Genomic DNA, 13,014 nt, shown 5'->3' on the forward strand with positions numbered 1-13,014 from the left:
TGCAATGTACATGTTACCACACATCAAAGCTCTTTCAAAAACGAGTTTTTTGCTGGGTTTTGTTTCCTAAGATGCCAGGAAGTTCTATGCCAGTGTGTAAAATAATTTACCAATCAGTGGATTGTTAAGGTTTACAGCTTTGAGGAAAAGTATATTTTCACTTAACCTTTTTTTGGGGGGGGGGGGGGGGGGGCATACTTTCATCTGCAGTATAGTGTGTTATCAGTGAGGAAAAGGTGTATTTTTAACTGGGAAATCTTATGACATGTTTCAACTGTGAAAGCTCTCCATCGTGTCCTGTTCTGAGCATCTTTCTTCATCTGTTTGTATATTTTTCCTCTTCTGTTGTCACCTATCATTCCAGTTCTCTTCCTGCCTCTTCTTCTCATTCCTTCCACTTTTCCTTCTATAATTCTTTGTTGTAGACAATTCCTATATAGTATCTGTCCCAGCCAACATTTTTTTCCTTTCCTGATTCCTTTCTGAATCCTTTTTTTTTTTCTGATAATTTTCTTCAATACTACTTCATTCTCGAGTCCGCCAGTCCACTCCTTAAGCATTCTTCTCCATAGGTACATTTCAGAGCTTTCTAAATATCTTTATTTTCTCTTTTTATCTGTACCTGATTCACTGCTGTATAACACTATACTCCAGGCATAACATTTGGGAAATCTTTTCCTTGGCTCCACTGGAATTCTTGTAGATGTTAATAACTACTTCACCTTTTCAAATTTTCTCTTTCCAATAGACGTCCTCTTCCTTATTTATTCTTTATGGTTTCTATGTCATTAAACTTCTCAGATACAGAAATGATTTTACATGTTCTATCTTATTGACCATCTAGATATATGTTAACTAGAGCTTCCTTCCTTACTCTTATCACCTTTGACTGTTCTATATTTATGTTCATTTCTTACTCCTTGCCCCTGCTTCAGCATCTTTTGTAGCTCATTTTCTGATTTATGTTGAATAGCTCTGGTGACAGTGAGCACACTCTTTCCAAAGCTCATCTCCTCCACCTCCTCATCTCCTTCACAGTCACTTTTTGTCTTCTGTCTGTCCAGTCTATACTCACATCTCGTAAAATTATCAGCAGTGTACTCTTAATTGACTCGCAACTTCTAAAATACCAAGACAGCTATTTAGCTGACTGTGTCTTCCTAATAGTGTAATGTCATTCGCTAGTAACCTAAATGTCCTGGGTCCCAGATTTGAACCAGCCACTGCTTAAATTTTGATTAAAAGTCAACACCAATGGCTGCCAAAGACTCCTGGTATAAGGAGTCACCTACATTCTGTCTACAGTCATATCGAGAGCAGAGGAGTGAAGTGTTTCAGGGCATCCTTCGATTGGGAAACTGTTCCTAAAGGGCAGGAAAATCAGCAGTGATCAAGCACATGAGGATGCAGAAGATAATGGAAACCACTGCATTAAAGACACAATGTGTTGCTACAGGTCATGTGGCCTAAAATCAGAAATGTGTCAGAATGATTTTTCTATTGAGAAAAGATTTGGTATTAATCCAGTACTCTGATCTCCGGGAGGATACTGCCAAGGGGGAGATAACGACGAGAAAAAGATTGAATAACTAGGGACAAAAGAAAATCATTTTATTTTATGGGACATTCAATGTTATTCTTTCCACATTCGGCGTTATTCTTTGCCAGATTTGGTGTTATATTTTGCAAATTAGTTGACACTTTTGTTATTATTTATTTGTCAAATTTGGTGTCCTTTTTTTCCGCATATGGTATCATTTTCTGTCTCAGTCAGTCTCATCTTTGCCAAAAACAGTGTAAGTTTTTGCCAAATTCAATGATTTTTTTGCCAAAGGTGGTGGTGTTTTGCAAATATTTGGTGTTATTTTCTGCTTTATTTAGCAGTTTCTTGCAAAATTTAGTGTCTTTTTTGCCAAATTAAGTTCGTGTTTACCAAGTTTAGTGGGTTTGTGGCCAAATTTTGCATTTTTCATCAAATTTAATTATTTTGTCAAATCTAGTGATTTTTTTGTCACATAGTTTTATTTTTTGTTAAATTTGATATTTTTTTTTTTTTTTTTTTTTTTTTTTTTTTTTTTTTTTTTTTGCCAAATTCTGTGTGTTTTTAATAATTTCAGTGGTGTTTTCCTCATTGCATCAAAGTTTGTGATGCAGGAATGAGCTGTCAGTTTAAGGTTATACCTGAACCGCAGCCTGAGGAGATTAGAATCCAAAATACAATTCTGACATTCAGTGACTGTCAATTGTAATAGTAAATGCTGTCTTTAGATTTATAACATTTTTATGCAGCAAATTCCACAATATCTCATAAAAAATTGGTTATTTCACTAAAAACTGCAATATTTGTCACGCTATCATTTCCATGAAATTTTCCTGTCCATACGAATAATTCATGAAAGGCTAACAATATTTCAAGTCGGAGTATGAAATTTTAGGCATGGGATAGGGAAAATAGAAAATATGAAAAGGGAAATACAAAGGCTCAGGCTAGATATCATGGTTGAAATGAAGTGGAAAGAAGATTGGGACTTCTGGTCAGATACATATAGGGTATTGTCAACAGTTACAGAAAATGGTATAATGGTAGTAGGATTCGTTATGAATAGGAAGGTAAGTCTGATAATTACTGTGAACAGTTCAGTGCTAGGGTTATTCTTATCAGAATCAACAGCAAACCAATAGTTTGGTTGTACATGCTGACATCACAAAATCAAGATGAAGAGTTAGAGAAAGTACTGAAGACACCGAACAGATATTCAGTACGTAAATGGAGAAGATAATCTAACAATCATGAGGGAAGGAATACAAGAAAGGGTTACAGGAGAATATTTGCTTGGTGGTAGAAATGAGAGAAGAAAAAGACTAATATGGTCCTGCAATACATTTCAGCCAGTAATACATTTTCCATAAATCACAAGAGGAGGTGGTACACTTGCAGAATACCTGGTGATATGGGAAGTTTGCAGCTGGATTACATCATCATCAGACTGAGATTCTGAAATCGGATGAGGATTTTAATTCGTACTTAGGTATTGAAATAGACTTCTGCCCCAATGATAAAGAGTAGCCTGAAATTTTAGGAGATGAGTTCAGAAGAATCAATTTACAAATAACTGGGATACTAAAGAGTGCTAAGATAAGGGTTATGTTCTCTGAGGTTATAAATAGTGTGATAATGAGTACCAAAGCAGGCATTTCAGTTGAAGAGGAGTGGATGTCTCTAAAAAGGACAGTGACAAAAGCTGGACATACAAACATACGAAGTAGGAAGATAACTGAAGAAACCATGGGCAACAGAAGAAATAGTTCAATTAGATTGTTACTTGCCATAAAGAAGACATATTAGGTTGCAGACAGGCACAATTAAGACACTTACACAAAGCTGTGGCTGAAAGCTTTATGTGACTGTCTTTTAATTGTGCCTCTCTGGAGAGTAATGTGTCTTCTTTATGGTAAGTAGCAATCTATCTGGTCCTACATCATTGGTATTTCTGTGTGGAATTTCCATTGTTTGCAATAGTTCAATTGATTGACGAATAAAAGAAGTTCTAAAATGTTTATAAAAATTTAACGTGTCAAAATATAAGTCACTTAGAAATGAAGTAAATAGGAAGTGCAGGGAAGCCAAGGTGAAATAGCTGCTGGAAAAATGTGAAGGTACTGTAAAAGGAGTGATTGTTTGGAAGGACCAATTCAGCATGTAGAAAAGTCATAAGAGTAATCTGTGAAATAAGCGAGGTTATCAGCATTAAGAGTGCAGTAGGAATTTCCGCATTAAACACAGAGAAGAGGGTGGGTAGGTGGAAAGAGTACATTGAAGGCCTCTATGTGGGGGAGGTCTTGTCTGATGATGTGATGGTGTGATTGATGGAAGAATTGGGATTCGTATGGAAGACATACAGGATTCAGTATTAGAATTAGAGTTGACTGGAGCTTTGTAAGACTTGCGATCAAATAAGATCAAAGGGATAGGTAACATACCCTTGGAATTTCTGAAGTCATTGGGAAAGTGGCAGCCAAGTGACTATTTAATTTGGTGCGTAGAATTTGAGAGTCTGGAGACAGAGTTGGATTTTCAGAAAAATACCATCCACACAATACCGAATATAACAAGGACAGATAAGTGTGAGAATTATTGCAGAGTGAGCTTAATGGCTCATGCACCCAAATTGCTAACAGGAATAATATGCAGAAGAATGAAAAAGAAAATTGATGTGCTAGATGATCAATTTCACATTCAGAAAATTAAGGCCACAGGGAGGCAGGTCCAACGTTGCGAAGACTTCAGAAAAATTGACACACATTTTCAACCTGGAAAAAGCAAACATCTGAAATGGTGCAAGATGTTGGAAATTCTGAGGGAAACAGGAGTAAGCTAAAGGGAAAGACGGATAATATATAACATGTTCAAGAACTGAGGTTGTAGAAAAATGAGGGCCAAGAATGAAGGGATCAGGGTAAAAAAAGGTGGAAGACAAGTTTGTAATCTTTTGCCCCTGCTATTCAATCTACACATCAAAGAAGCAATGGCAGAAATTTTAAAAAGTTCAAGAGTTTCTTTAAAATTCGTTTTGAAAGGATTTTAATGATAAGATTTGCTGATGGCACTGCTGTCTTCAATAAAATGAAGTAGTATTACAGGGTGTGTTGAATGGAATTAACAGTTTGAGTACAGAACATAGTTTAAAAGTAAATGGAAGAAAGATAGCAGTAATGAGGAGTAGCAGAAATGAAATAGCTATAAACTTAACGTAAAAATTGTGGACCACGAATTAAAGGAATTCTGTTTCTTTGGAAATCAAATAACACATGATGTAAGAAACAAGGGCGACATTAAAAGCAGATTGGGACACACAAAGAGTGCATTCTTGTCACAGAGAAGTCTGCTACTATCAAACGTCAGTCTCATTATGAGGAAGAAATTTCTGAGAATATTTGTTTGCAGCACGGCATTGTATAGTAGCTCAAGGAGGAAGAAAATTAAAGTGTTTGAAATTTGATACTATAAAAGGACATTGAAAATAAGATGGACTGATAAGAAATGAGGAGGTTTGCTGCAGAATTGGCAAAGAAATGAACTATGGAAAACACTGAAAAGGATCATAATGTTAGAACTTGTGTTAAGACACCAGGGAGTAACTTACATGGTACTAAAATGAGCTGTGAAGGTTAAAAATTGTAGGGAAAGACAGATTGAAATGTATCCATCAAATAATCACTGTTCGACAGGGGTTCTATTTCTGATATTAAAGTATGTGCTTCTAGACCATTTTACCGTGGGAAATTCAAATATGTAAACAAAATATCGTTGTCAGGGATACTTTTTATGTAATATGCATATATACGTATATTCACAATTCATGGCAAACACAGAGACGTTATAGAGAAATACGGGTATGTTGCCGCATCCAGTAGTGATAGAACGTGATAATTTTTTGTGCAACAGCAGGTGGGAAGAATCAGACATCATTAGGTTATCCCCCGCCATACCTATGTCATTAAGACCACCTGAAACATCTCATTGACTCGAATGGCGACAGCCGGTCGCTGCGTCGGCAGTAAAGCTTCACGCCTCCTAGGGGCAGGTGCATCGAGTTTACAACAGTGGTGTTAGCCGCAATTTCTGTCAGTCTTAACGAGTGGGTGTTTTGGCTGGCATGTAACTGTCTGCCATATTTCCGAGCACGGTTGAATTTTTTATTTCCTGTGTGTAAACTGATTGAGCCTGGTGCTGAAGGTAAAATGACTGCTTGTTTTTACACATCAGCGTTCCTCTAGTTCCCTTCTATTGATTTAATACAGGTGTATTACCAAAGTGGTATTTTTAAATTTGCAGAAATGCCACGTCGTCGTGGAGGTCGATATAAGCCGGACAACTTCTGCTACATCTGTGGGAAGTTCACTTTTGCCAGAAATAGGAAGAACATTTCTTGTCATAAAGAAAGCATACAAACATTACTTTGGAGTAGAGGTAGGAGACCAAGATAAAGCATGGGCACCACATTTCTGTTGTGCTACATGTTGCTGCCAACTAATTCGGTGATAGGAAGGTAAAGAGAATGTGGCGTTGTTTGCTGTTCCCATGGTGTGGAGGGAGCCTAAGGACCATGTTACTGAGTGTTATTTCTGTCTAACAAAAATTCAGTGTTTCACAAACAAAAAGTCAAAGAGGCACATTGTTTACCCAGATCTGCCTTCAGTGAGAATGCCAGTGCAGCATTCCGACAACCTTCCAGTACCTTCAAGAACTCGAGGTCAAATTCCGAGTGACAGTGAATTAAGTAGTACTGAAGAAATCACAGATGATGATTCTTTATATCACTGCACAAGTGAGGCATCGCCACATTTGTTAACACAGGCAGATTTAAATGATTTAGTACGTGATCTAGGACTAAGTAAACAGAAGGTGCAGCTGCTTGGTTCAAGATTACAAGAGTGTAATCTGCTGCACCAAAGTACTAAAATCAGTGTGTTCAGGCACAGAGAACGTGCCTTTATTTCTTATTTTTCAACTGACGAAGCACTGACATTTTGCAATGACGTTGCTGGCCTGATGAAAATGCTGAACTTCACTTATATTTCACAGGAGTGGAGACTTTTCATAGATGCATCGAAAACAAGTCTGAAGGGTGTTTCACTCCATAACAGAAATAAAATACCCTCTGTTCCAGTAGCTTTAATTACGAATTCGTACAAAGGATGCTAAATTCATTAAAATACAATGAACACAAATGGAAAATATGTGCAGATTTCAAGGTAATTGCTATGGTACTGGGAATGCAACAAGGCTACACAAAGTATGCCTGTTTTCTTTGCGAGTGGGATAGTCGAGACTGAAATTCTCACTACGTGAAAAAGAAATGGCCTAGGCGAAGATGGAAAGTTGGCGAAAAGAATGTACAACGTGAAAGTCTGGTAGCTCCTGAATATATACTACTTCCACCGCTTCACATCAAACTTGGCCTGATGAAACAATTCGTGAAGGCCATAGATCCAACAGGCTGTGGGTTTGCATATCTAGCTACCAAATTCCCCCGTCTTTCAGCTGCAAAAATAAAGGAAGGTGTATTCGTGGGCCCACAAATCAGGGAGCTGCAGAAAGGTGCAAATTTTGAGCATGTTTAACTCATAAAGAAAAACCTGCATGGGACTGTTTCAAGATGGTGTCAGAAAACTTCCTCGGAAGAAGAACAACTACTAACTACAAAGCAGTGATGAAGGATATGATCAAAGCATATCAGGATTTGGGGTGCAATATGTCTTTGAAGGTACATATGATGGACTCTCATCTGGACTACTTCACAGAGAGTTGTAGTGACGTATCGGATGAACATGGGGAAAGATTCCATAAAGACATTTCTACCATAGAAAGGTGCTATGAAGGGAAGTGGGTACCTTCTATGTTAGCATATTATTGCTAGAATATCATTCGAGAGAAGAAAGATTCACAATACAAGAGAAAAAAGTGATGTGCTTTACAAGGCAGTGGCTCATTGTTTGTCAATTTTCTGTAATTTCTCATGTCACATAAATGCTTCAAAGTGTATACACAAACGTTACTGTGTTATAAGTTAGATCCCACCCTCCATTAATGTGATGAACTTATAACATCATAAAGATGTGCATTTGTTTGTTGAATTTCACCTCACGTTTGCTGCACTATATCAGAAACTGAAAAGAGAAATAAAATTGCGATTACTCATAAACTATCCCTGACAGAAAAAAACCGAAAACAGTTTTCACTTCAGCACTCAAAATACAACTAGGATCACAATATTTTTTATCAGAAATAGAGAAAAAGTTTTTTTTTGTAGAACAGTGTAATTGAGAATGTTCAGTGTAAGTGCTACTCTGTGTTGAAGAGGTTAGCACAAGATAGTAATTCATGGCGGACGTCATTGAACCACTCGGAAGACTGGTGACTAAAAATAATCTTCTTGAGTATATGTCTACCATCACATGTTTCCATCTTCTCTACCTCTCTCCCTCCTGTCTTGCTGTTTCTTTCCCTTTCCAACATTCCATTCCTGTCTCCCCTTCTCTTTCCCACCTCTCCCTTTGTCTCTCCCTCTACGCTCTGTCCTTTCTTTCTCCATTTTCCTTGTGCCTCTCCCATTTCCAGTTCTCCCTTAACACTTCCATTTCCATCTCTTACACTATGTCTTCCACTTAGGGCTCTCCAACCTCTGCCATTAATTCTACATTCCCTTTCTTTAGCTTATTGTTCCAAGCCCATCCCTCCCAATGTATTGGGTCAGGCATGTATGTGTAAGGAAAAAGTATAAGTAACAGTCATGATGGCATTCTGTATACTAACTAGCATGATGTATGTGTACTTCTACTTGCGACAGATGTATATGAATATGTACTTAGTATTTACAAAGGAAATTCTGAATTTTTGTGGTCCTAACACATTTTCTTGCTATTTACAGTTGTGATTTTGACATTGAAGAAGATGAAGATGAAGAACAAATTATTGAAAAGAGAAGGAAACAGCGGGAGGAACTACTAAGAGTGAGTAAAATCTTATTCGGAGATTACCTTATATTAAATGTCAGCAGACCCAGCCAGGTAGCCAAGCATATTAAAGCACCTGATTATAGGACGTGGCAAGGTATACTTGCCCCAGTTAGAATGCGCCTCACCGATTAATTATGAGGGCTGGTGTTCTGGTCAGCCTGAATGTGGTTTTTAGTCTGTTTTCAGTGCTTTAGTTAAGATGAGAAATTTTTTTTGAGAGAACTCTCTTGCTTACACGATGTGGTACCTGTTATTATTATTATTATTATTATTGTTATTGTGATACAAGTAATAAATATGATCAGTGCTGTCTATGCCTAAGAAGTTGTGCATGGTGTTTCTAAAATAATTCTGGAGTTGTATCATAAATGTACCAGAGGTCAGTTTCAGAGCTGTAAGTTTTTCACTGAAAGAAGAACATAGTGGTCAAGACACTGAAATTACATTCAGGAGGGCCAGGGCTAAATCCCCATCTGATCATTCAGATTTAGGCTTTCTGTAATCTCCCTGAATCTAGTAATGCAAACACCATACAATTTCCAATGAAATCTGCTCTGATTATAATTCTTTCGTCATCCATCTCCAGCCTGAATTTATGCTTCATTTCTAATGACTTCATTGTTAAATAAATATTAAACATAAATATTCTGTAAAGGATAGATTACCACACACTATAAAGATGAAGTGTTGACTTGCAGACAGGCACAATAAAAAGACTGTTACTCTCTGAGCTTTTGGCCAAAAGTTATCTTCAGAAAAGAAAAACACACACACACACACACACACACACACACACACAAGTACGCACGCCTCACACTTGCATTACCATTCTCTTCGACTGCTGTGGCGTGGACTTAGTATTGTTTATATATATATATAACTACCCACTTGTAAAGGAGAATTTACTGTAGCTGTCATTGAATTAATTCAAGACTGGCCTTGGAATAGCTCATGCTTTAAGAGTTCTATTTGTCAACATATTTGGTACTAATTAGTAGCCGTCTGTCTGTGAACATTTTGTGACTGGTTAAGATGTGTCTGGCCAAGGATTGTAAGAATTAGCATCATAGTGGTATAGTTTTCTTGTCTTTAATTATATTAATTGTTTGTTGTAATTTTTGTCCTGTAACTGAAATGTTTCTCTTGAGAAATGTGTGGAATGTTTCGTAAACTGCTTGAAGAACATACATTTGCCAGTAGGGACAACAGATTCTTAGTGTGTGTTATCTGATTGTCTTGTGTCTGCATCTACGTCTATACTCTGCAAACCACTGGGAATTGCATGGCAGAGGGTTGTCCCATTGTACCAGATAATAAGGTTTCCTGTTATCCCATCCATGTACAGGGTGTATATGACCCGGGAGATTCGGGAAAAACCTGGGAATTTTTTCGTCCGGGAGAAAACCGGACAAACCCGGGAATTTTTTAGAATTCTGCGAATTTTTCATTGTTTTAGTTACCAGTTAAATTTTTGTGATTTTGACTGGTAAGAACCAGTACTCTAACGAAGGATATTACTGTATCCTGCTTCTGCAGAATAGTACTGCAGCAACAAAACGTGAACGAGAGGGGGGAGGGGACTTAAGTCACAAAGCAAATGCGCCATAGGCAACAACAAAACACTGTGCTCGTACAAGCGTCTGCCAACCAAAGTGTGTCAGAGGCTTTAGGAAGAATATGCAGTGCTTCCTAACAACAAATTGCCACCGCTGAGCGTGACGTGACAGCTGTTTACATTATGTTCATTTGAGCAGTTGCAGGCGGGCTCTTGCGCATGGGCAGTTGAGTCGCGTATGAGTATCACCTTCTCCCACTTCTGGCTACAATTGTGTGGCTGGGCGCCACTATCTAAATTTCTCCGGTTCGGAGATATCGTAGATCTGGGGCTGATGCACAGAGCAGTCCGAGTTGTAGTGGGGAGGTGGGTAGTCTCCACTTGACCTGTGTTTACGTTTAGTGATTTTGCTGTTTCCTCTTCGTTTAATGCTCTCACATTAAATGAAAACAAAACGGATTTCTGTGGCCGGGAGCTACAAAATGAATTAAAATACGTTCGCATAATTACAGAAGGCTAAAATATGTTGTTAGTTTCAGGTTTTATTTCCACCTTTCTGACAGTCAAGCATTAATCACCTTGCAGAACAATGAAGTTATTTTTGTTGGTTTGCTAAACAGATTTGGCTTTTGTTAATCTTTTGCGCAGAGGCAGTCAATTTATTTGAAACGAAGTGTTTAATTTCACACTGTTGGCTAGTTTCAACTGTTTGCTGCATTTCAAGTGCACGTTTTCCATCTTCTAGCTTGTATGGCATTATGCCATAATAAAGAACCAAACATGAGATAATACAGTACTGGACATAACAACTGTGCACTTTAAGCCGAATTATGCATTTTAGTATGGTTCACGAAATTCCGATGCTCTTGAATTATCCTTTGATGTCTTGTTTCTTTTATGACATAATGCAAGATCTTTTAACGTTTTACACGTACGAAGATGCGGGCTTCCTGTGTCATCGTAGCTGCGTAGGCGCAGTGACGCCTGTTATCTGGCGCTCTCTGGCAACTGCTGAAACGAACCAATTTCTAACAGGTCACGGGAAAATATTGTGAATGGTGGCTTGAAAATTGTTACTTTCAAAGTAAATTTCCTTTTATACCAGATGAACTATGTCCGAGAACGTACGATGAATTTCTTAAATCACAGAGCATTTGACTCTCAATTAAAAACGACCATCTAGAAGAATTTCGAGCCCAGAAGATCAGACATTTACGTTGTTATTAAAAATTTTGCTGGCACATTTGTGTGATGTATCTTAAAGTGTAACACACGCAAAAAGATCAGCATTATAAATGGAAACTTAGCTTCTCTTGCAGCTTATTAATCTTAGAGACCAATATTACTTATGAAAGCTTTGTTTTTCTTGTAGCAACACCATGTGTATTAATCTACACCATTACCTTTTCTTTTTTGTGTGTACGCGCTACTTAAAGAGTGATCTTGCTATTGGTTGAGTACATCACGTGTCCTATGCTGTCATCAGCTGGCGAGATCACATGACATGACCCATGACTGGCTTACAAAAGCCCATCGCAATCTCGATTTCATTGCTTCGGAAAGTAACGTGCATTGTTTGGTGGAATTCGAATTTATACCTCCCTAACACGAAAAAATGCAGCGTACATGTTGCTGCACATCTAAGATCTTTCGAAAAGATGTTTTTTCCCCCCTGGGTTTCTTTTTCTCAAGTGCCGGCAAATTCTATGTCTGTGTAGAAAACCATTAACATTCTAAGGATTGATAAGTTTTACAGTGCCGAGGAAAAGTATACTGTCACTTAAAGGGAAAAAGTGTATTTTCACCCGGGAGAAAGTGTATTTTCAACCAGGAATTTTTTTTCCTCGTCCATGTATACACCCTGATGTATGAAACTTGAGAATATTATTGTTTGAACACGTGTTTATGTGCGTAATTATTCAAATTTTGTCCTAACAATCCCTCTGTGTGTGATACGTAGGGGATTGTCGTATATTACTAGAGTTATCATTAAAGCCAGTTCTTGAAACATTCTTAGTAGAATTTCTTGGGATAGTCTGTCTGCAAGAGTCTGTCAGTTGAGTTTCTTGAGCATCTCTGTGACTCTCTCCCATGGGTCAAACAAACCTTTGACAGTTTGTGCTGCCCTTCTCTGTATATGTTCAATATCCCCTGTTAGTCATATTTGGTACAGCTCCCACACACTTGAGATGTATTCTAGAATGGGTTAGACAAGTGATTTGTAAGCAATCTCCTTTGTAGACTGACTGCTCTTCCCAAATATTCTACCAATAAACAAAAGTCTACCTCCTGCTTCACCCACGACTGAGCTTATGTGAACATTCCATTTCATATCCCTACAGAGTGTACATCCAGGTATTTGTAGGTATTTGTTTGAGTTTGCCAGTTCCAACAGTGACGTATTGGTATTGTAGTCATAGGATACTCCATTTTGTTGTTTTGTGAAGAGCACAGTTTTAAATTTCTGAACATGTAAAGCAAGTTGCCAATCTTTGCACCACTTCAAAATCTTATCAAGATCTGACTGAATATTTATGTATCTTCTTTCAGACGGTACTTCTTTTTAGATAACTGCATCATCTGCAAAATGTATGAGGTTATTATTAATATTGTCCACAAGATCATTAATATACAACATGAACAGTAAGGGTTTCACATGATCTTAGTATTTGGACTCCATGATGGTTTGCATAGAGGAGGTCGTTCTGTTCAAGATACCTCACTATGTTTGAGCTCAGAATATGTTCTAAGATTCCACAACAAATCAGTGTCAAGGATATTGGACTGTAGTTTTGTGGATCATTTTTACTGTCCTCTGTGTTGACAGGTGTGGCCTGTGCTTTCTTCTGAGAATTTGGCATAATTTTTTGTTCAAGGGTTCTGTGATGAATTATAGTTAGAAGAATTGTATTAGTTTTTAACAAGTTCAGCTGTTTCTC

At 37.7% G+C, this 13,014-nt stretch overlaps 1 protein-coding gene across 1 annotated transcript in view; it reads left to right on the forward strand.

Annotated features, from left to right (window-relative positions):
* LOC124612613 (serine/threonine-protein kinase PRP4 homolog) overlaps positions 1 to 13,014 on the forward strand; it is a 152,279-nt gene that overhangs the window by 70,528 nt on the left and 68,737 nt on the right. Inside the window, exon 8 of the mRNA XM_047140906.1 lies at positions 8,433 to 8,514. Coding sequence (XP_046996862.1) covers positions 8,433 to 8,514 — 82 coding nt within the window. The remainder of the gene's footprint in view (positions 1 to 8,432; positions 8,515 to 13,014) is intronic.

The sequence above is a fragment of the Schistocerca americana genome, chromosome 4 (genome assembly GCF_021461395.2).
Source record: "Schistocerca americana isolate TAMUIC-IGC-003095 chromosome 4, iqSchAmer2.1, whole genome shotgun sequence".
NCBI classification, from domain to species: Eukaryota; Metazoa; Arthropoda; class Insecta; order Orthoptera; family Acrididae; genus Schistocerca; species Schistocerca americana.